At 37.1% G+C, this 24,809-nt stretch overlaps 1 protein-coding gene across 6 annotated transcripts in view; it reads right to left on the minus strand.

The window, feature by feature from the left end:
• LOC139962616 (protein still life, isoforms C/SIF type 2-like) overlaps positions 1-24,809 on the minus strand; it is a 104,806-nt gene that overhangs the window by 40,736 nt on the left and 39,261 nt on the right. For 4 of the 6 annotated variants that reach the window (XM_071962756.1, XM_071962755.1, XM_071962757.1 and 1 more), the window contains 3 exons: positions 13,557-13,738; positions 12,846-12,967; positions 2,419-3,552 (listed from right to left, as the gene is read on the minus strand). In XM_071962756.1, coding sequence (XP_071818857.1) covers positions 2,419-3,552; positions 12,846-12,967; positions 13,557-13,738 — 1,438 coding nt within the window. Of the gene's footprint in view, positions 1-2,418; positions 3,553-3,940; positions 4,302-12,845; positions 12,968-13,556; positions 13,739-20,388; positions 20,415-24,809 lie in introns of those variants that run through there. The other 2 variants (XM_071962760.1, XM_071962761.1) reach the window with 2 other exon arrangements.

Consider the following 24,809-nt stretch of genomic DNA (forward strand, 5'->3'; position numbering starts at 1 on the left):
GAAAAAAAACAGATATGCTATGAAGAAAAGCAACGAGTGATAGCTGTCCTTCCTGACAATGATAAAATTAAGGAATAGTGTGTGGCTATAACTTTTATCCGACTGTTAGAACCTCCGTCAGAAGACTTTACGATCTGACCGAATAGTTTTGTATAAAGCCGGAATCCATTTAAAAAAACCCAAAATCCAATAAAAATCTCTACGAGAAATGAGATACAGCAGCAGGCTCTATGGCAAAATGTTCTGCTCAGCTTATATGTAACCCTCAAAGGTACTGACTAATCTGTGAGGTTAAAAAAATGGTACTCAGTCAGTGTATATAGCTAGACTACAAAGTTCCATTCAGATTTCTTGGATTTCATGAAATGATGAACATCCGGACAAACCCACAGACTGACTTCCTGTGTGGGGATCCACCAACCATACCTCTTCCCTACGGCATTATATACGTACAGTGGAAGACCATAATGCCACATAGCCCGATTATTTCCTGTCAATATTCAAATACCTAAGCTATTACCTCTCTCGTTAACATTTCTCTTCACCAATCATGGATAGTGATTCAAAGAATTAAAAGCTAGTAGAGAAATATTAAAAATATTTAAAAACTGGAGAGATCTAGGTCGAGAACCTTCCGAAAGGATTCTTCCTCGATCTGCAATTTGTCGACCCCTTTTCGTGCTTTTCTTCTTAGTGGAGGTCGAGTTTATAATGACCTTCTTCGAAGTAATAGGACGTGAAGTGTGCATACTTCATAGCTACCAACATAAACGCACAGTTTTACATACAATTAATATGGAGAATTCATGGTAAATTTTTTGTAACAAAAAATTATGCTAGTTATGAGAAAGATTTTGCCTTCTGTGTGCCTTCCATGCCATCAAGTTGTGCAAACAGAGAAGTGATTTTTGTTACAAAACATCGCAAATAAGGACCCACCCCCACTACCAGAGCTCCCTATGCAGCAAAGCGAATCCTACCATTTTTTACTATACCAGTCTACCGGTATGCACTAACAGCAGTGATCGACAAACCCTACCCTAAGTAATAGCAGTCCCCTCCTCAGCTTTACTGCAGCTGATATTATACCACATCCACTATCAGTCCCCAACGGGAACCCTCCACCCCCTCCCCACCCTGGGGACTGATCCGACTCAACCATCCCTTCTATAGATACCAACTCCATCTAACTACAGGGTCTACCATTAGTCCCTTTTTGATTATCAATTATTAATTAAAACACACACTTCAAGTCAGTTCAATTGCTTGTGCAGTATCTTGATTTTTCAATGTGTGTAATTTTATGTCTGATAATATACAACTACTGCATATTCAACTAGCCCAACTAAAGCAATGAAGTTTGCTAACATTGTAGCTTCTATCATATCCATTTATTTCCGTCCAACCAGTTTTATAAAGTGTCGGTTGGTTTCCTTATTTGGCTTTTACGGCCTATCGCAGAGCGACATCCAAAACTTCTCACTCTAACAATCTTAAATATATATATGTACCTAAAGTATTCTGCTCAGGGAAAATTTTCAGTATCGTAGGAAACCTGATATCCCAGAAACCTTTATTTCCTTAAAGCAGCATTTTGCGTCCTGGACTATGATATTTCTCAACCTCACTGACTCCACTATGCCATAACGACATACATAACTAGCTTATCTATTTATATTTTACTTCAAATGGTGGCATAAAAGTCGAAAAAATTGCAACTTTCAACTTTGTTGTTCTCCAAGATATTTTCCGTTGGGAACCCAATAAACCTCGCCCATAATATGAATATTTAAACACTGCGAACGTCATTGACAGATACGTAATATAACACCACGCTTGATTTGTGTACAGTCTATCTGGCAGTTGTACCAGGGAGTTGCATAACAACTCCCAACGCAAAGTCTTGAATCTATTTTTAGCAACGGCTCATAACTAAACCTGCATCTCTGATTGGTTGAATTCAAACTAGTGGGTTTGGGAACTGAATGCGATTTAATTTTGTATGTGGAATACTCGCCAATTAACGTTTTTGGCAGGGAAAAACTTGGCTAATATCTTAATTTGCTGTTTTTTGATTTGATGTATGTACAAAACTCGATGGACATGTCAAAAAAGTAGAAAACGGCGACCAAACGCAAAATGCTCATGAATAAACATACTATTCACTGATTGGTGGAATTCAAACTAGTGGATTTGGAGATATGAAAACTTTGTCGAGGACACTTTTACTCGTTATCGATATAAATCGTTAATTACTCGCTAATTAACGCTCTTGGCAGGGTGAAACTTGGATGGTATCTTAGTTTGCTGTTTTATGATTGACACATGTAAAAAAATCGATGCACATGTTAAAAAGGTGGAAAAAAGCGACCCAACGCAAAATGCTGCTTTAACTATCGTTTTGGCCAAAAAACTCACCTCATCGTGGTAGAAGAACTCCTGTAGATCCTGATCCCCTTTGGACATGGTCTCACTTGAGGTCAAAGTACTACCGTCGCCATGGTGACTTAAGCTACTGCACTCGCTGCCACTGGTAATGCCCTCTGAGAGACGCTTCTTCCATTTCGGTATATCCGATGCGGTCCCACACGACGACTTGGACGCCACCGATCGGTCGTCTCCGGTCGAAGGTAGACCGTCTATCGTTTCGTCGAGTGTCTGCATCTGCAGGTGAACCTCGTAGGCCTGTAAGAGCGAGTTCGTTTCTTCCAGTACCCGCTGGGCCTCGTCCAGACTGTTCTTGTTGGCGTTATCCTTCACGTGGACCCGGGTGAAGAATTTCTCGCTGAAACTGGTAGACCTCTTGGCTTTGTTTTTCGTCTTCGTCTTGTTCCCACGACCGAAGAAAGACTGCCCCTCCACCTTCAGTCGAGTCCTAATGCCAGACTTTCTGTCATTTTTTAATTCCTTTTCGGGTGTCGTAGGGGTGATCTGGGAGACGCTGTTTGCCGTCTTGAAATTTTGGGCGTTCGCTGCCACGAACTTGGCGCTCTTCAAGACACCATTGTTTATGCCCGCGTCCATTTGAGATGCGCTTAAATACCCGCTGCCCCTCCCCGGGCTCCCACTTAGCTGTCTGACCAATTCATGGTGCTCGTCGGCACTCGGACTGCTGGAGGCAATATCCAGCTCGGGGTGGCTTCCGTGCCTGGACGGTTTCGACTTGGATGCTTTAAGGGTGGAGTCGTCAAAGTCCTCCGATTTACCGTCCTCCGTATCCATGTTTTCGTAGTAAGACCTCTGCAGGGCCTCGCGGTTCTTTCCGGAGTATGTCGCATATTTCAACTTGCGCTGATCTTTGCGGTTTGCGATGGCCTTTCGGACGCTGCCAGAGACGGGGACGGAATCTGTTTTCTTGTCCGGCAGGGCCAGGGTAGAGAAGAGGCCCGTCTGACCCGGACGGGAGCCATCTTTGCGTCCGTTCACCATCGCAGGGCTGTGATTGGTGGACGTGTTGCCTTGATCGTCCACGGTCTGCAGACCTGTCGGTAATTCAACGCTCAGCAACAACTGTAAAGAATCTGAAGCCACTTGTGTTTCTTCTCTGGTTGGCTGCAAATAGACAAAAAAGAGACAAATTTAAAGTGACCGAATGGCTTTTTGTTCCCCTGACCGTAATGCATATATGTCCAGCAGTGGTTCATTGTCGATTCCCGTTGTCTTCACCAGAACAACAAGTGATGTCCAGAACGATATTACAATTGATCAAATTAGCGAGCACCTAATGAAATACTTTTGATGCTAAAAGTTTTGTCGCATATTTCAATTTTTTCCAACGTATTATTAATCTTACGCAAGAAAGCAATTCAAAAGAGTGATTCCAAGTTTTCAACTTCTTCGCAGGATGAAATGAAACCAAAAATAACCAGTCAAACAAACACAGAACATTTATAGTACAAAGGTATTTTAGTACCAAATCATGAAATAAAGAATACATTACCAGAGGCAGATAGGCAAAGTCTGCTTCAATGTTATTAAGTATTATGTGCTTGGTGGAATGGTACACCTCACCACGATTTTGTTCTCCAAAGAAATTTTTTCAACCGAATGTATAACACCACAGCAGTGCCTGTAGGACGATCGCAGAAACTACACCTTCCAATATTTGGCTGGTTATAACTTAAATTAACTCAAATTCATAAAGTCTACCGAAAAGTCAAAACCAGTCACAAATGTGACATAGTCCCGATACTTTAAGCCCATTCCCGAGAGGGTGTCTAATCCGATGGATCCTACTGTGATATATGTGGCAAGTAGAAACTCTTTCATATATACAGACTACAGAGATGAAATGTGAACCAGCCTTGATAAGCTGAAAAGGAAATGATTTGATTTTGTACCTGGATAATTAAACTGTTTTAACAGTGCTTTTATAAACAATCACGGGAATGACTAATAGATTAACCAGGGACAAAATAAAACAGTACGAACCGCCTGATCTTTTAAAGAGGTACGTACATGCACCTTCCATTCTCTTTAATAAAGGATATCAACCAAGGCTGAGAATTTGAAAAGGATGTTTAACGCAGATTGCAAAACCACCCTCTACGTTTGACCCGACTTCCATCTTGTTAGCTTATTCCGTCGCTGACAGATATAAAAAAATTTGGAAATTTATTTCGTGTCATTTCAGATAAGTATACTGCACAATAATTTGTGATGCCGATATTGATGCCGTTGATTGTCAACAAGTACCTCGGAATAATAACTTGCGTCACTAGATGTTATTTCATGTCGGTGAATTGGTTAAGGTGTCATTGAGTGATTTCACCACAAGTATACAAATGTTTTCATTTATGAAGCAGTCCTAGATGTGGCAGTGAAAAATAATGGAAACCCCCCAAAAATACTTTCTTTTTTATTTGTGATTAAAATAATATTTGATTGTGATTTAAGTATTTGAGATTCATAACTTTGAATATTGAATATTTTTATATTGTGAATATATTATATCATATTTTATGATATATATTTATATATTATATATATGATATTATATATTATACTTTTAATATTGAAACTAATCAATAAACTTGCACAGTACATGTTTACAATGTACTGATTTTATCATAAACAAAAAATAAATAACTGTTGTGTTCTTTTTGGTAGTTGGCCTCCTCTTGTAACAGGATCTCTGTTGTTTCCTCTTATTTTTTTGTCCTGTTTTTTGGTTGTTTTTCAAGACTATAATGAGCTCACAAATGGACCAAGAGAGTGGACTGAGCTAAAGTGAAAAGTTACCTTTCATTCTGTTTGATCTGTATCAAATCAATACACAGAAGCAGACTGTCTGAAGGTTTAAAACCTGATCAATTATCACGTCTTCACCTGTTTAACTCGTCAACCGATTTTGTGGGCTTACTCTAGATTTAATAAATGGGTCAACTTATATAAAAACCTTCCATGAATGTCAAATTATGGTGAACATAGAGGAGAGATAATGTGATCTTGATTCACCTGTTAATGCTGCAGAAAGTTATTCTGATGGCAGAAAATGTGATACTTATATTGAGGAGAAAAATATTCCACAGTTTAATAATGGAAGACAAATATATATTAGTTGAAAGCGAGAGTATCGCAGCTGTGATCTGTGATGTAATCTGCTTCAATTTTCTGAAAAAGCTTTACTTAGGCTACTAAAAGTCTTACTCTTGATTTATCCTTGAAACCTGGTACATTTGTAATTTTGAGTTAAAGGCATTGAAGACCCGCCCGAAACTGCGTGCCGCGCTCTAAAAAAGTTAACTTTCCGTTCCTTGCAAGTGAAGTTTTCTGCTTGTCGCTACAAAATGCAGACAGTAATGAAACGTGATACCTTGTTATCTTTAGCTGGACCTGAGATGTCCATCGCTGTATCATTTATATGGGTATTGACAGCAGCTGTATGTACTAACTGTACACAAGCGTCTAATTACCGAAGGTAGCAAGCTGTGTGCGTATTTTCTGGGATCGATGGTGGTGTCTAACACTTCTGTTACACCTCATTCAAAACTAGGTCAGATTACCGGCATTAGACGTTTCTTTTTGCGCGAGTCTTCACACCCTTTAACTGTCGATATTCTCTGTATTTAACAATTTTGTTTCTTATTTCTTGTTCAAAAACTTATCCTCTTTTGGATGGAAGACGTCAATATTACAAAGAAAACCAAAGACATTTTCAGCGTAATGAGAGCCCCAAAATGAAATCATTTTGTCTGTTGCAGAAGGTAACTTACAAATTAACAGAAATATGAAAACAATATTATCCCCATGAAATAAAATGCCATGAGGATGTGGGTTTGCCCTATAGAGATGCCAGAACCATTTTTCTGCCGTTTTGCTAAAGCAATCAACTTCAACAATCAACTAAAAGTAGATACCAACTCTACATCAATCATCTTTGAAGTGTATATAAATGACAGTAATATCTTTTGTGATTAACTAATAACCACTGTTATCAAGAAATCACTCATCTGGACACAACTTTGGGACAAATCTTAGCAAAGTCGCCGCGCCCGAACAAAACTGACTGTCCGTTCTGAGGAGACGCAAACGCCGATATGATCTGGCATCTGTCCAAATTAAATCATCTCAAAATATGTCGTGTACTTAAACACCGTCTCTATTAAATCATACATGTACTGTATGTAACAATCTCAAAAATCTCGTTATGCACGTGAAATTTAAAACAAAATTCCACATCCTGAAGATTTTCCGAGACTTGAAGTATTCTTCGGCTATTTAAACACAGGCAAACTGACTGACCGCAGAGAATACAAATAAATGATGCGTGACAGCCAAAAAGGGGAATTCCCTTAACTACCCAAGTTAATAAAACAAACATAAGAAAACAAGAGAAACGCATCAACGTTGTCACATGATCTTCAAAAGCGAAAAACGTTGATTGCATAAAACAAATTTTCTGCATTCCTAGATGAAGACAAACAGAATTGTAAACTCAATGGTGGGGTTACAGGGTGGGGGGGGGGAAACCTTCCCCAAACTTTTTCCCAGACCTTGAGTTGGCTTTTTAATCCAATTCGGTCGGCTATTTGGTTGGTTATGCCACGTGCAGTGCTGACAACTCTGCGATACTTTTATGCTTATTGATAATGTCATTATACGCAGGCTGTAAAGAATATGGACCCAATTGTGACGATCCTTATTTAAATCCGTAATGGGCTAGTACTGGTAAACCTCTACTAGTATTAACCAATGTGACAGTGCCATAGAGTACCTATGCCCTTTAAGATTATCCAGCTTGGCTGTATTGAGAGAAACACTGATATAGACATGGGGAAATTTGTTGACCGGTTTGCCACCTATGAGAGTTATTTCAGTTAATAAATCTGGCAACGTATCTGAAAATGTAAAATTACATTTAAATTACATTTTCAAATACACAACTAGTGCTGGGAAATAGCCTATAAATATCACACCATATTACAGGGGCTTATAAACTCCAATAATTTCTCAAAGGGGAGGGAGATACCCCCTCCCATTAGACGGCTCTCCCGGGTTTGACCCCCCTTCCCCTTCCCCTTTCACACAGTTAATCTCCCCTGTGTGGAGTTTAATTTTTTAAGTTTAATACATCTGGCTATATAAAAGGATGATGCAATTGACACTAGATTGCTGAGCTTCCTTTGTAATTTCCAAATAAGTTTTTTATAAAATATATATGAAGGAAGGGAATGGAATTTGATATAGTGGTTTGACTAAGTCAAAGTGCATTGACATTTATTAAAGGGAAACAGTCTGAATGTGTTTTGATTTCGTTGAGAAATCAACAGCATGATTACAACAAGGAAGATTTGAAACACATTCACATTTTCATATGCAATTTCATGTGCCTTCCCTTTAAATATGCATATATTCATTAACATATGTATTTACATATGCACATGCATATGCATTACATATTTAGAGATACAGATAGGTGTCCAGCTTTATTGTTGATAAACTTATTACGAAAAGCAATTTACTGTTGTTTGCTTAATTCGTATTTTTTTTTCTATTCCTTTCCCTGCTTCAGCATGTTCTACTTTGTTTGGCCTTGAGGCTTCTGATATCACTTCCTCTCACAGGTATACGTGCTGGTGCAGGTATACGTGCAGGACGCAGGTATACGTGCAGGTATATGTGCAGGTATACATGTTGTACAATACACTTTAATGATATGTGTATATTGTATATCATTGTGATGTTTATACATCATTGTTGTGGAAAAATAAACAGAAAAAAGAATAAATGGAAATGAAATAAAGTAAAATCAAATCAAATAAAAACTTTAAAAAAAATAAATACATAGTTCCAAGAAAAGGTGTGGAAAAACATTTCCCAATGTAAGCAAGGTAACTGAATATTTGAGCAACTTATATGTAACTGTCTACTAACAAACAAATCTAGAGCTATCATGGAAGGAGATATTTTGCGAATCTGGAAGGGAGGATCTTCTAATAGCTAGGGGTGTGGAAATATGTTTGTATTCTCCTGGACAATCCTTGCAAGGTGCTTTCAGTATCTCAAAGCTGAATCGTGAGCTAGCTTGCAACTTTGTGCCAATCTTACAAATGAAGCCATTTTTTTTTTTTTGTATCGCTGAATATCAAGCCCTCAATTTAAGTAAGAGATTGAAACGCCTTAATCTTTCTAAGAGATAAGACACCCTCTAAATCTAACAGAGAGATTTATGTGCTTACAACCACTTAGCTGTAACCAATAACGAGTTTAATATTTTGACTGTTAAGATTAATACAGAAGATTCTGTGTCCCACAGACTTAATCTTCTGTTTAGATATTTTTCAGTTATAAACCGTTTCAGGTTGGTGCCTAAATTTCATTGTTCCTGATGTGACTCTGCTGGGTTTAAAGTATGATTATGTCTTCAGGTAGAATAAAACATTTATCTTTTCATGTAACATGCATTACAAGATCACTCAAAAATTGTTAGTTACACAAATCTTAGACAAAAACATTTGTTTAATAATAAAGTTTGTTTAATAATTTGTTTAATGATAAAGTATTTGTTGTTTTTCTTTAAACAAAATATGAATGCTTAAAATTGTCTCTCAGGTCAATTTAAACAACAAATTCTGGTGATGATTTAAAACAAACTTAATCCTGAAACAGTTTTCAAAATATTTATAAGGAAATGTTAACTTTTAATATTCTGCTGACTTATTTCAAAAGGAAGCGATGGATTTAACTTTTCACTCACAACAATTTATCAACTTTAAGAGTGGAACAAAAACATTTGACATAACATGTTAATAAATACTTAAAATTTCTTGCGTACATCACTCTTCGGAAACTTGTGCAGAAGCAGACTTCTATGTTACCACGATACCCAGCAGGGTAGATTGAAGAAGGAAAAACCACTGGGAGAAGGATTATGATTTCAATTGTTAATCATAGATGGTAGAGTAAAAGGCTCTAAACAGCTGGGACGAGTACTGAAGCTTGTGCTCTGTTCCTGTTATGAGTATGAGTTACAAGTACAGACTTATGTGAGAATTGAGTACAAGGCTCTAAACACAAGTACAGACTTATGTGAGAATTGAGAACGAGGCTCTAAACACAAGTACAGACTTATGTGAGAATTGAGTACAAGGCTCTAAACACAAGTACAGACTTATGTGAGAAATGAGTACAAGGCTCTAAACACCAAGATGAGTACTCAAGCTTGCACTCTGTACCTGTAATAAGTATGATTTACAAGTACAGACTTATGTGAGAATTGAGTACAAGGCTCTAAACACAAGTACAGACTAATGTGAGAATTGAGTACAAGGCTCTAAACAGCCAGGACGAGTACTCTAGCTTGCACTCTGTACCTGTGCCAGATTTCCAACAGTCCCCCGAGTATGAGTACAAGTCCATGAGGGTGAGTACAAATTAAAAGCGACTATGTTAGAATACAAATATGAGTATCCACCCACAACAAGTCTGATGCATTCCAAACATTTTTGCTTTACAACTTAGTCTGGCATAAATCTACAGATTGTAGAACATAAAAGTACATTTGATAAAACAGTACCAAGATTATTTTAAACTATTACAGATACATGTCAGCATTAAATATTCCTTTGTTTTACATTTCAACAGCAAAAAACAGAAAACAAATATTCAAAAACTCACCTTTGATGGTGAAAGTCTCAGTAAAAGAGCACACACCAAATGCCGAAACTTAACTCCATGCCATTACACTAGAATGTTTGTATGTAAGTATGCAGCACACATGCACTTAGACATCTAGGCAAAATATATTTATTTTTATCTCAATTAAAAAAAGTTATGCTGGAGCTCCTACCAGATGTGTGCGATTAATTCAATATCCCTTGGTCTAATTAGGGTCATGTCTCTCAACGAGACCTCTAATTTCAAAATGTGTCGATGATCGTTGATGCCGTGAGGGCTTGAGGATAGACCACTACCATAAAGGAAGTGAACAGGAAGGAAAGAACCGATATGAGATTTAAAGACTGGTCAATTGGCTTCTTTGTTGAAAAGAGGCAGTGATAAGTAGACAAGAAAAAAAAAAACACTCTGCCCAAACAAACCCGATATGTTTTTCAAATAAGACCAGTAATTATTGATATCTTTATATTAACGGTATCTTTGTATTAATGAGTAAGCCGTGCTCTTTGTGGTACGTAGGCCACATTTTGAACAAAGGACAGACAGAAGACAGATTAAGTCAGATGGACAAAAAAATCATCTTTAATGTCATATTCAAAATGAAATGAAATATTGAAAGAGAAAACAAACGTGAAAAAAAAACTGAAACAGACACAAAGGAGATCAAATATTGAAGTCAGACAAAAGTTTTCTGCCTTTTTTGGTTTCAAGTTGCAAATTAGTTAGTCTTCATGAAAGAACAAGTGAAACACCAAAGTTACGTCCAGTCGGTTTGCAACACATAATAGCTGAGTACTTTTAACTTTTCTGGGGGTTGAACAGGGGAGGGGTGCACTGTGCAGGCCCCTACTGTATATACCTCACAATAGGGTACATTCTTAACTTCACTAACTTCTCAAAGTAAACCCTATCTAAGACAATGTCAAAACAACTAAACCACAGAAAGAAAGAAAAAAAAGTTTTTGCCGTCAGCTTGCAACTTCGACATCGCAACTGTTTGCGTCAAGTTCACTCATGTATGGTAAATTATAAACTGTGTCAAATTTCAATAATTACCAATATCTCGGAAATTCTTTCAAGAAAGAATCCCATTTAAATTTCACCAGAATATTTAGAATATGTGTTCCTCTTTTCATCTATGCCAAAATACCTAGAAACGACTGCAAGCCAACGGAGGATTCTTTTTAATAGGTCTCTGCCATTTGTCAGACTCTACAGAAGAGTGGATCCCCACACATAGAGATGTTTCAGTGACTTAAACCTGGAGTACACATAACACCCTAGAATATCGAACACTTCCTGACCTTTCAAAACGACGAAACAAAATAATCTACCACAATTGGTGACATCCTGGCACAGAAAAATACCACTAATTACCAAGCCACAGACAAAAACAATAATTCCTCTACAGGTGTGTGAGAGCCTGCTGCCCTCTTCTTTGGTGTATGTGGTGTACGGGACAACAGCTCTCAATCAAACAAAGGAGGACTGTCCCCACAAGACAAAAGAAAAGGTAATTTAAAGCTTCAAATGCAGGTTTGTTTTCTTAGTTTGCTGGCAATTCTTCCAAAGTTACAGAGCATAACTTAAAATAAGGTTGCAATATATGACCAACCAAGCAAAGACATCCTTCTACAATTCTTATGAAATTATGAAATTATTTCCCCCCTGTGAAATTATTTCTTATGAATATTGGAAATTATGAAATTATGAACTTATGAAATTATTTCCACCCTGATACTTTTCTGAGTAGCCTACTAGTTTAAAATTCATCAAACTCATCTCAAATAGATGATTTAGACAAAACCCAGTACCCATATCTATATTCTTTTCTGAGGCTGTGTTTCGGCAGTTACTGTGACAAGATGAATCAAGTTAGATTTACGAAGTCAGATGTCATGAATATTCAGCAGTAAATGTTAAATGTATATTATGTCATTTTTCATGTCAGAAAATTTGATCATGCTCCAATTTCATCTTTTGATTTGTAAGATTAATCTCCATTAAAATAAGTATGTCAGGATTCATTGAATGCTGACCTCTAACTTTATTTTCTTTATAAATGAAAGTTAAATTTGCTCCTCTGTTGAAGTACTTATTGTTAACATCTATTCACTCTAATAATCCTTCAATAGAACACGTTCTTTGATGTTCATATCGACAGCAGACATTATCGCCGGACTCTACTTAAAGGGGCATTGTCATTGAAAATATATCACCCCAGAGTGATACCACTCCAAACATGTACCAAACATATATCTTGCACGAAAAACGTCTCGAATCTAACAAAATATTAGCAAAAAGGAGGAACAATTTCATCAGCAAAGTGGCTATTTATCCAACGATAAGTCACGACAATAAACGCCCTTAATATTACAAACCCATTTCATGCAGAAAGGTCACGTCGGGTCACCTCCGCAAATTCCTGGAGTACCCACCGTCCACCTTCAAGGGGTACCAGAAGAGTTGAGTGCTAAAAGGGAGCACATCACATGACCAGGCTACATGGTTGGTACATTTTTTTTTGCGCATCTCCTAGTTGACATAGTCGGTCCAGAGTTATGTAACTAAGGTCTTATCACACATAGTGTAGTTCTCTACTCTATCCTACATGCTATGTTAACTAAGTACTTACACATAATTCTCTAGCCTATCCCATGCACTGTATAGTTTGTACACCACACTCTAGTCTATCCTACGAGATCAATACCCATGAAAGTACTTACCACACATAATTCTACAAATTTCTCCAGTTCTTCTGGTAGAGTGAAATATAGACCCCAAACTACTCCCTGCTCTGGATCCTTCCACTGGATGAATTTCTTACTTCGTTTTGCGAGGTGAGTTTCTGTAATGACAACGAAATTCCGGACTGTTAGTTTCTGGAGCTCATAATCCATCACAAGAGTCAGTGAGGGTTTGTTAAAATTTGTTTAACCTCTCGTAAGTTTGTGCACCCCTCAAACAAGAACACTACCAATCTCTACTGGAAGGTTAATGGAACACTCTTTTTAACCAACAAAGCTTTTTCTTACAAACTTTTACATTTGCCTACAACCTATAAACCTTTCAGGTAGGCATGTTTGAAAATTTGGCAAGAATCTTATTGGAGGAGCCACAACCCTAAAATAGGTGGAAATTGTACATTGCTTTCAGAGAGGCATAAATCAGATATTTTGAGCCAATTCAGGTACAGTTTCAAAGCTATTTCCACAAAAACTTACATGAAAAATAGACTTACATGAGTGCTGACATAAAAGATGGTTCTGATGGCCCAAAAGTGAAGTTGCAATTTAACTCTATAAGGAGATTACGATTATATATACTTCATTTGTAAAGGTTTTTTTTTTAAAAAGATCCATCATTTGCAATTATTTTCATAACATCTATACAATTTAAAGTATTATTTAAGCTCTCATAATAAATGAAGACTATACCTGGAAGAATGATGTACCCTTGGATAAAGCCTTGCAGTTCGGGGTCAAAGGTCGTGACCCTGTAGACGTGTCTGGGTTTTTCTTCCTCGCAGATCAGGACCAACTGTGTCGCTCCATCGGTTATGTTGTCCCAGACAAATCGGTCCCCATTCTTGGAGAGTGTGAAGACTTGTGCTCTAAAGCTGTAATGACAAAAAAAAAAATTGAATGTTAAAGCCGATGTGAAAGTGATACAAGGTAGATAGGTCTGTACAATGCGGACTTTAATGTGTCACGTGTTATTTCATTTAAACCTCATTAGAACCTTCTTTATTAGACACTTCTTTCTCTCTCTCTCTCTCTTCAACTTTCGGTTTCTAAAATCTTTTGTTTTAAGTACAATGTGATATTTTAACATGTCATCGCTAGAGGCTAGGTTTTGTAAGTTCACCTATTACACTTCCACTCATGTAATACTGTACATACTGTTGCACAGGCTGTACACAGTACAGATCCCTCGTCAACCTTAATAGACCAGGATATCGCACGTACGTTGTATCTACTCCATTTTGAATGGGAATCTTGACGCTTCCCATGACGTGCGAAACACCGTCATGGTCACATGGGTTGGGTCCCAATGTAAGGGGACCCTGGCTACGGAATGAATATATTTGCTTCTTGTTTCGTGCCCAGGGTATATCATGGATGATATCTTTTAATGAGTACAGATTAGTCTCAAATTTCATTATGGGAAAGGAAAAGAAATAGCCCGTTTCTTTCTCTCTATTTCAAACATTACATAGATCTGTGATATTTCCCACAATGGAATCAGATTTTTCTATAGGTCTGTTTGAGGAAGCTGTTCATGCATGACAGTTATTTCTCTAGCAAACAGACCTAATGATAGTAGTATCTGGTTAGTGTCTCCTTGAACTGTATCATGCTGTCCATGGTTGCAGATCTGACCAAGCCAATTATTTTATTTAAATTACATAAATGAATTCCAAATACAGGGGTTCATCTATATCCAATACTGTGGTTATCTGTCAGCAATTGTACATGAGGACTGTATCGTATTTTCCACTAATTACCACAATATTCACTAAAACACATTCAAAATACACTCAAAATACACCAAATTTTGCTGTGGTAAATACTGTCTGCCTTGTTTTGCTGATATGTTCGCAAATATTGCAACCACTGTCAAGGTCGGTAATTGCGCAAAAGTGATAATTGTTTTGTGTATATAGACAGATATTTCTTGGTTCTAGTGAAGAATATTTCAGCCAGTAGGATAAAAGGACACCCTAGAAATAACATAACATGAATATTAAAGCCTGTATTCATGTATGCAAGTTACCTACACCTACTCGAACTTCAAAAACGAACTCTGGAAAAGTTATTGTTAAGGAAAAATTGAACAGTCTTAATAATTATGTACTTTAAAGTGAAAAGATCGATATATCTAGATGTATCTAGATAAATCTAGATATATCTAGATGTATTGCCATGACCATACATCAGAGTACAAGATTCAACATAGGTACAGGTTTGTCATATTTGTCAAGGCCATCATAATTACCCTCGTTTTAGAGCTTAACGATGTACTAGCCCTTGATCCTACCACAATTTTCTGTGAGCACTGCTCATAATAGCTTCCTGATCAAGTGACCAAATTTATGATTTGATCACGTTCAAACTCAAATGGTCAGTCACTCTTTGAAACAGTTCGGGTGGACACTTCAGAGATTTGCTTTCATTTTCTGGAAAATGACTTGATTTTTTAGAAACCTTTTTTCTGCTTGTACCTTGATCAACATGGACTTAATTTCAAAGTCCTACACTGTCAAGAACATGTGTAGGACTGCCGGTTTTTATGATTAAAATGTAAAACAGTTTAATCTTTAGACCAGAGGTCCACAAGCTTCTGGGACCATGAGCCGGGTACATGCAAGAGGAGTGAGTCAGGAGCCACCAGATACCCAATCATTAAATCAATGATCCAAAATGTATAAAAGCTACATTGGACTATGGTGGCAAGTTCCGAAAACTGCAGATAAATATTTCTGCAACCCACTGCAATATTTTCTCAAGAAATGGTTAACTGGAAACATATTTCAATATTGAATGTTTAATAAGTTAATGAGTTAAATAGATAAACTAGTGAAAAGGAAACTAAATAATAAGCAAAAATGTGACTGAACATTGATTGCCCATGAAAAGAAAAAATAAATCACCTGAAACCCAATATAACTGAGAGCGGAAAACTATGCACCTTTCCAACGTTTCATAGCTTCCAAATTCTTAGCACCTCTTGATTGATTTATTGAGAGATTTTAAATTGACCAAAACAGGAAAAGTCTCTACAAACAATTTTAGTTTCAACTGCATACAGTTTGATCTTCCCGTTTCACTTTAAACTTGAGACAACCTTCATCGGTAATGCAGTCAGTTAAATAACGGAACCCAATTTTTTTTCTTTTATTTTTAGTCTTAAAATTTATGAGCAAACAAATTCACCATTAGCAGGTTAATAGAGGCTGCAGTGGTAATTAGGCAAGTGCTAGACTATCGTTATAATCTCATGATTTACGTTACATATATAAACAAATGAATGGCATAATTTCCAGTCCTTATCTCTACTGAGCATTTCCAAGTGTGTGTATAGAGATGTATATGCATATGCACCCATTCGAGCTGCATAGCACGTTTCCCTCGGGAGAGATGGAGAAGTCATTTTGGATCATGAAAACAGAAAACGCCTAAATCTATAAACAAAAGTACAGCAAATATAGACAGATTACCGTCTACAGATGATAGATGGATGCAATATAAGGAAGTCATAAAAACAAAACACTAAAACAGGATCGACGAATATAGTAGCAGAGCTGTAGGACCGAGAACTTGACACTAGCTTCCATCTTTGGAATGACCCCTCCATGCTATCTCACCCCTCCCCCCCCTTCCCTGTGACTGAGCTGTTCCACGAAGATGGGTTCAACTCGTCCAAGTAATTAGTGAAAGGCTCAATATATGTACAGTTCCAAGGAAGGCTGAGAACAATGTATCAACATTAATGTATCACCACGGACACATTATAATAGCAGCAATAATTATCTGCTAATTTCCATCATGGCTAACTCTATGTACAACATACAGAAGCTTTAAGTTTTTAAACTGCACAGCTCTTAAGTGTATATATTCTAGGTATAGTATTTCTGTGTACATTAAATCCATACCTGCTCATTAACATTAAAAATGTAACATACAAATGTCTAGGTGACAATCCCGTCCGAATCCATGTGGAAAACCTTGATTTCTTGTTATCTTGTAGCAGGCTAACTTTTTAGGCCAAAAGACCAGGAAGGTTTTCTCTGTTTGATCGAATAAACCTCTGGTAAATATTGTCGCAATGCTACTCATCAAATGCAAAATGTTGCTTTAATGCCGAGCCTAGATTTCTGTTGGATATTTCTCGGCCATTTACCGTACAGTCATTGTATCACCGTGACTTTCGGGAGGGTCGTTCTGAATTAATGCACTTCTCACTGTCCATAATCCTTGTCAACATAAACATAATCGGACCTGTGGGAAGGGATCACTGATCACATGAGATGTTTACGACTACTGAAAGAATGTTCCTAATGAGTAGTCGTAAGAATTTGACTCTGTGGTAGGTTGGTACAGTATAAATATAGATATCATCTCTGAACTTCAATACATCCATGATTTTGATGGTTATCATCAAGGCTATATAACTCCACGAAGGTGAATGCTCCCGGCTGCAGGCTGCATCACACATTACCTAAACAATTAACAACACAATTTAACAAGCAATGGCACCTCCATGGCAACCAACTAACTTTACCAGCCAGACAAAAATACCACCAGAATCATCATGGCATTTGATAGATTGCATTTGTGTTTGCAAAGTTTTTATATTTTTTATTAATCTCTTATAATTCAGAATATAAATTTTAATATATAATCATTAATCAGCACCCATCTTCTTGAAATTGAATGGTTATCTGCTAGTATGATCTTTGAATATATATGCAAAAGAGCATAATTAGCATATATCATGCATGGCAACTAACATTTATATGCCAGGAAAAGTACCATTTAATCTGGTGAATTATCTTCGAGCTTGCACAAACCATCTTGATTAAATACCTTGTACTACTTCAGAGCACAACCAGAGATTATCAACACCCTAAGTGGATAGGTGACATCTGCTAGAAATTACATGGTTATATGTTAGATTTGTCTGAGAATTAATGGAATAAGGATAATTGTCACCTCCCTGACAACTAACACATTACATGCCAGGAGAAATACCAAGTAATCATGATGATGAATTAACTGTGGGCTTGCAAAATTTATTGTTCACTAATATCGGACTACTTAGAGAGCTTTAAACCACAGGTTATCAACACCCAGTTGATTGATAAGGAAAAATCTGCTAAAAACAAAATGGATAGTCTAATATGCTAGAATGGTCTGAGGATAATAGAAATAGCTATGGTAATGTTAAAGTAATACAAAGCCTATTGTGGTTGAATTAGATTGTGTTCTGCTTCACAACCAGCTAGTACTTCATTAATTATTACACTCAATTTCGTCACAAAAATAGAATCTCAATTATTTGTTTCGGTAATAAAGCCGCAGTACTTGTTCATTGAAACCCATAGTAAATCGATCTGATGAGAGCACAATGTGAAAGTAAATGTGAACTCATGTACGCACTATACATCAATGAACTATATGAGGTGGGAAAATCCAAAGAAAGGAAGTACCGTGACTGCATAGCAGGAGGTGAGAGGGGAGGGGAGGGTAGGGGAGGGGAGGATAATACATTTTAAAGGAAACTTGCAATAGAAGACCCAAGTCCTCAAAGAGAAAAACAGCAATGATTTTTGCTTTCCGTGTTAGTAGATTTTTAAAACTATTAATAGTAAATGCTCTATCAACAATGATGCAAGCTATTCTTTAGATGATTAACGTTCTAAATATAGTACTCAATTTTCTTCTTCTGCTCAAGTACTCAGTTTGAGTTGTAACCCTCATCGAAACCAAATATAGTCTGGATTTGAAGTGTGGAATCAGCAACTCTAGAAAATCTACTTTGGATTTTTTATTTCAACTATTTAACCTCTATCTAAGTTTGAAGGAGTATTGCTTGGGTTTCTAGAGCCATTTGGTTTTTCAACCTTGGGTGCCCAGAGAAGCTCAGGGGGGTCTTTGAGGGGGAGAAGGGGTCAGCAGGGGATACATGGACAAATTGTGATCCGTAAAAGCTGAACGGGTCTGTCCACACTTCCATGGATTATACAGTCAAGGCTGACAAGTATGAACGTGCCACCTCGGGGCACAGAAAACCAATTTGGATTTGAACGGAGGTCATTGGCAATACTCTGAGAGCCCATGACCATTTCTTCATTGTCCCTAGGGTCCATGGATGCAATAAAAAAATAGGTTGAGAACCTAAGCAGGGATTAATGTATCTGGCATTGCAGAGCAAAATGTTACATTTGAAATTGGCTAAAGAAATTATTCCAAGTTACACACCAGTGTCGGTACGCAGATATTAAGAAACAGAACTTTTTCATTTCAGTATTTTATGGAAAGCCAAATTCATTATAACCTCAAACTACTAAATTACAAATGTGAGTATATACTAGAATTAATCCCCTGCAAGCTATGTACAGTATATATTGCTTATGTGTATAAATCATAGCAATTTCACTCTTCAGAACTATACACTCAGTTTAGGGGAAATGAAAACCTTCATGATAATTATGTGACATCACATGGATATGAGAGAAGAACTTTATAAGGAAATTAGATTACAAAAACAAAACCACTAGGATTTAAGGAGAAAGGACGGCTGGTAGTCCACAACGTCCGATAATATTTCACTGACCTTTGCAGATATATGTTAACATGATTCCCAGAGTTTAGATCCTGGTGCTTAATCGATGGTAATATATATATTGGTGATTTGACATTGGTTCCAGGAAGCTAAGAGGTCTCTTACAAGATCGTGAGTGATGTATATGACATATATTTAGTATTAATTACAATCGTTTCCTTATGCCAATATCTTTGATATTTATAGTTCAACGTGTGGTAGATTTATGACTGAAGTTAAGAGTTGCCTCTGCATGACCATGAAAGCACCATCCACTAGGTCAATCTCCCTCTCTCGAAAAAAAAAAAATATATTAACAACCAGTATCACTTCCAAATGCATGATCATAACTTTTATAAGAAGGTAATACTGGAAAGCTAAGTGTATTTCCAGCCTAAGTTCTTACTATCAAATCTTGTTTTCAAAAAAATTGAAAGTCTACCACGAAAGAGTTTAGCATTTTTCACTTTTTTTTACCTCTGACAGGGATATGCCAAACAATTAAGGACACCGATTGTAACTCCAAAACTTACAAATTCACTCCAGTGGTGAAGGTAGTCGGGTCGGCACTACCCACAAGTTTGCCATACAAGCAGCTAAATAATCGCACTCAGTTTACAGGTTCAATAATGGGATGTTTACAATGCTGTCCACAGAGGTGTTAATTTTAAACTGTTAAAATAGCCTCACTCTGTGGGGTCTCCTAATCCATCAGATGCAACTACATTCAACCTTGAATTCCTTCTCCGAATAAATATTTAGCCAATATAGCCAATTTTCTTTTAACCTTCTGTCACATATGTTTCCCCCTTTCCAACCCCCTTCTCCCTTGGCCCCCAACCTCCCTTCTCTGGCCTTCATCCCTTCCATTTTAAGTATACAGTTTAACAATTCCTCACATCAATTTGCATTTGAAAAGATACTATTTGTGCTGTTACTTACCAGCTCTGCATAATTATTACAGTGATGTCCAAAATACACAATTTTCAAAATACAATTTAGAATGCTGAAAAGTGATGCTTGATCTCAGTCAATTGCTCCTCACTTGGTCTGCATATATATAATGTATGGTACCAAGGCAGAACTACCTAACATATCAGCACTTCCTTTTTTTTCACTTTTTTTTCACAGCAATATCACTTTTACATGAAACTAAATTGATTTTTTTCTGGTTTTAAGGAAATGTTCATGCTACCGACCCAGATGAAAACAAACATTATAGCAACAGGGTGCCCCCAAATATGTACCGGATCACATTGTTATCTGCTTTAATGATAGCAAACTGAAAAAGGAAAGAAAAACACAGAAAGCTTCCTTTCCTTTCCAACTGGAAGACATCCCAATTATGAAAACACAAAATGGGTTAAAGTATATATATGTATTATAGCCCTTCATACACCTCCAAAGTAATCTATACTGTAGTTCATATGTCCTTCCAACCCTCACAACCTTTATCTCATGACCCCCTCCCAAACAGTAAACCCATCCCAAATTAAAGGCCTCTTTTCTTTAACATCAAATATAAATCATGCTAAAGTACAGATACTTTTCAGAAAAGTCACCCAAGATAGATAGAGCCTGGGCGCAACAAACCTTGAAAACGACTTCTTCCGCTCTCAACCCTAGTTCCCTTACATTCAGAATGTAATATATTGATATTGAAAACACTGTTTTGCCAAGTGAAATACCACAAGGTGTTCAATCCGGTGCTGGGTGTTAAATTTGTAACCTGTTTATTATATATAATTAACTTTAATGTAAATGTTTATTTACATGTAAATGCAGATCAGGCGTGATTTGAACCCTGCAACAGACTGGGATTGAGGGAGGATCAGACCCCTCATTTAGTGTTAAATTTGTAATGTAAATTTAACACAGAGCTCTCAGGTCGACTTGAGATCAGCAGTGACTTTTCAACTTCCGTTGCTGTTTGCTACACGCGTAATTTGACAAAAAAGTAGTAGGCATTAGAAGCAGCGCTGAATATCACACGCCTCAAATGGTTTTGTGCCCATTCTTCATGTGAAGAAACCTGAATCTCCTGTTCGGCGATCCCTGAGCGACGAGGTCCGGCGTACCAATGATGGGATCCGACGTTCCGGGGACGGGTTCCGACGTACTGGGGGCAGGGTCCGACGTACCGGGGACGGGTTCCGACGTACCGGGGACGGGGCCCGACGTACCGGGGACTGGGTTCAACGTACCGGGTACGGGGTCCGACGTTCCGGGGATGGGATCCTACGTACTGAGGACGGGGTGTAATGTAATCGCAGGGATTCAAACCAATTTAATGCAACTAGAACACTAGAGTGGGTCCTGATCTGTTGTGTGTTTATGCTGCCAACTGCAGTTAGTTAGATTGAGGGGTATAGGAGCAAACAGAATTGACATAGAACTCTTGTATTTACATCAACGGGATGAATCCAAGTATGTGTGAATATAACCACGGCTTGTTCATTTGGGACAGAAAGTTACAATGGAACTCAAAAGATAGCTAGATTGACATTGATAGAATAGAAAGTCCTTGAAAGGATAGTCCAGGGGAAAAGTTGAACTTTTTGGCTTGAACTCGTTAAATATGTTGAATATTGAACGAGTTGAACTTGACTAATGAAAGTAGGACATATTCTACTAAGTCCTATTGAATACTGGTGCAATTTGCATGCAACTCCAACAAATGTTGTGTTTTGAAGACATTGCAGACTACAGTTGAAACTGTCACAGTTTGTATGTACATGAACTTGAAGCAAACAGGAGTGCTGTCATAGTTGCATGCTTTACCGAGAGCAAAATGTTATCTATTTCACTCTAAATATTGTTTTGACCTTGGATTGGACTGCAAGCAAGAGTTTCAACTTTGTTTAATTGTCCACAATTGTTACAATAATACTTGGCAATGACACATTTAGTGTATTCATATATGTAAATTATGCATCCCAATATTGAAGAAGAAAATTGGTACATCGTAAAGATAAACATAAAACACATTTGTCGGTGTTCATCTAGGAAGTCACACCTGTTTCCCTGACTGTTGGTACAAACCGTGTCAACTTCAAATTTGTAATCTCGAAAACGATATTTAAGAAATGAAAGCAAATTTCAAAAAGGATGTTTAAGAATAATGTTCTCTTGTCATCAGTCAAAATCATATTTCCACCTGGATTTTCCTTTCAAGGCATTATAATATCAGTCACAATAGATGATATGATACAGCATAATACAAGCACCTTACAAAGCATTTGGGAACATTTTATATCAAGAGTACATCAGTTGTGATGAGACAGGTATTCAGGAGGAAACTATATAATGCACTATGTGTAGTAGAGACAAAAACTACTTGAAATAAGTTTTGGAGCAATACAACTTAACAGACTTTACACAGGTCCATGTTTTTTTTCATTTGTTCTAGTGGCCTAAACAAACACTAACAATGAAGAATCACACTACCTTTGCCACTGAGCCTTATTCCTTTTTTTATTTTTTTTGTTTACTTTACAAACTAACCATTTCTGGCAGAGAACATTTGTTCCTGCATTAAGTAATTATGAGATCGATGTTTGCCTGACTTACCGACTGAACAAACCAGAGATGTATATAAATTCGTTGATAGAAGTACAAGGAACTAGATGATGGTATTCTGTCCGTGTCAAACACTCGTATGATGACTCTACAGGAGCTGATTATATGTTGAAGTCGGTATGTCTGTGACAGGCACTCGAGTCTCTCATTAACTATTCGAGTGTACCCTCGTTATAATGTATCACTTTCATCTAATAGTTAATAAAAAGGAACTGTCCTAGCCGTGACAACATAATGTTAGACACAACAAGGAAACTGCTGAACTCTCTTTTTCTTTAATGTCTTTCAATTCTGGGTATGTGTGAACGATGGCAAGTACATTGTTGTAGCTGTACAAAGCTTATATGTTTACTTAATATACTCATTAGCACTTCTCTATGAAATTCATGTCATACGATGTAAAGGCTGAGGGCTGATGTATGACAAAACTTGTTTGAAAGTATCTGCCAATACACACGTATATGCTGAGAGATCATTATCAGTCCCAAGTTTTATCTCATTAAAAGTGCTAGAAGTTTTCAGCAATACTTTCCTACAGGCTCCTAAATATTCCAAGCAATTGAGAATTGTTAGAGACAATTAAATATCGGTGTGGATAACTAATTAAGTAGTGGCAGTGAAATGCTTGTTGAAATTTTAGCATGATTGACCATTATCTGACTGACTGGCATATTTGGGTACAATGCTACAGATATTTAAATAAAACATAACCCAACAAGACTGTTGATAACACCACCAATCAAAAAAAGAGAAATATCGTGCAATATATTTAGTGCAAATATATAGTGCAATATGTCAAATAATATAATAAAAACTTAATTGTTATACTATTCATCCACTCTTTAACCATACTTCCCTAACCCCACTTCCCCTTACCCCAAATAACCCCCAACTTCCCCTACCCACAGAGCTGATTATTACAAAATTCAGTACTGACCCACCCTAAGAACTAACAACAGACCCTAAGCTAAGTTGAAAATACTCCCTAATATCCCACTTCTAGGCACTAGAGTTCTTAAGACTAATCTATATTTCTTTCCAACCAACACACCAAACCTCCCCTCCCTCACCCCTCCCCCACACCTCTGCCACTTTCAATATCACATTTCAAATCCACAGATGAACAGTATTCTTTATTAGAGTGTAGGTTTGTCAGCTAGAATTCAAATATTTTGTCCAAAACTAAAGAAATGAACCATATTAGATTAGAATGCTGCCCTCTATTTGGCACTATATCCTTTCCATTGCACTATATCTTTTTCATTGCACAAGTATGATACTAAATGTAGAATTATCACCATTAGAACTAGAGTTCTAATGACTAATGTATATTTCTTTCCAACAAACGCACCAAACCTCCCCTCCATCACCCCCTCTGCCACCTTCAATATCACATTTCAAATCCACGGATGAACATTATTCTTTACTAAAGTATGTATAGGTTTGTCAGCTAGAATTCAAATATTTTGTCCAAAACTAATAAAATGTACCATATTAGATTAGAATGCTGCCCTCTATTTGGCACTATATCCTTTCCATTGCACAAGTATGATACTAAATGTAGAATTATCAACATTTAAATTGACTGTATGAAAGTATATAACATAGGCCAAACTGTTGCCAGGTAGAAAATTTCCCCATATCCTAAAACAAATAACATTCTTCATAAATCCAGTGAAGTATGTGTCAAGAAAAGGCCACCAATAGGAAGAGTGTGTAAAATAGAGGGCAGCATTCTACATTCTAATGAATGCATCTCATCTTCCTGAAATTTGTAGTGAAAA

This window comes from Apostichopus japonicus, chromosome 21 (genome assembly GCF_037975245.1).
Source record: "Apostichopus japonicus isolate 1M-3 chromosome 21, ASM3797524v1, whole genome shotgun sequence".
NCBI classification, from domain to species: Eukaryota; Metazoa; Echinodermata; class Holothuroidea; order Aspidochirotida; family Stichopodidae; genus Apostichopus; species Apostichopus japonicus.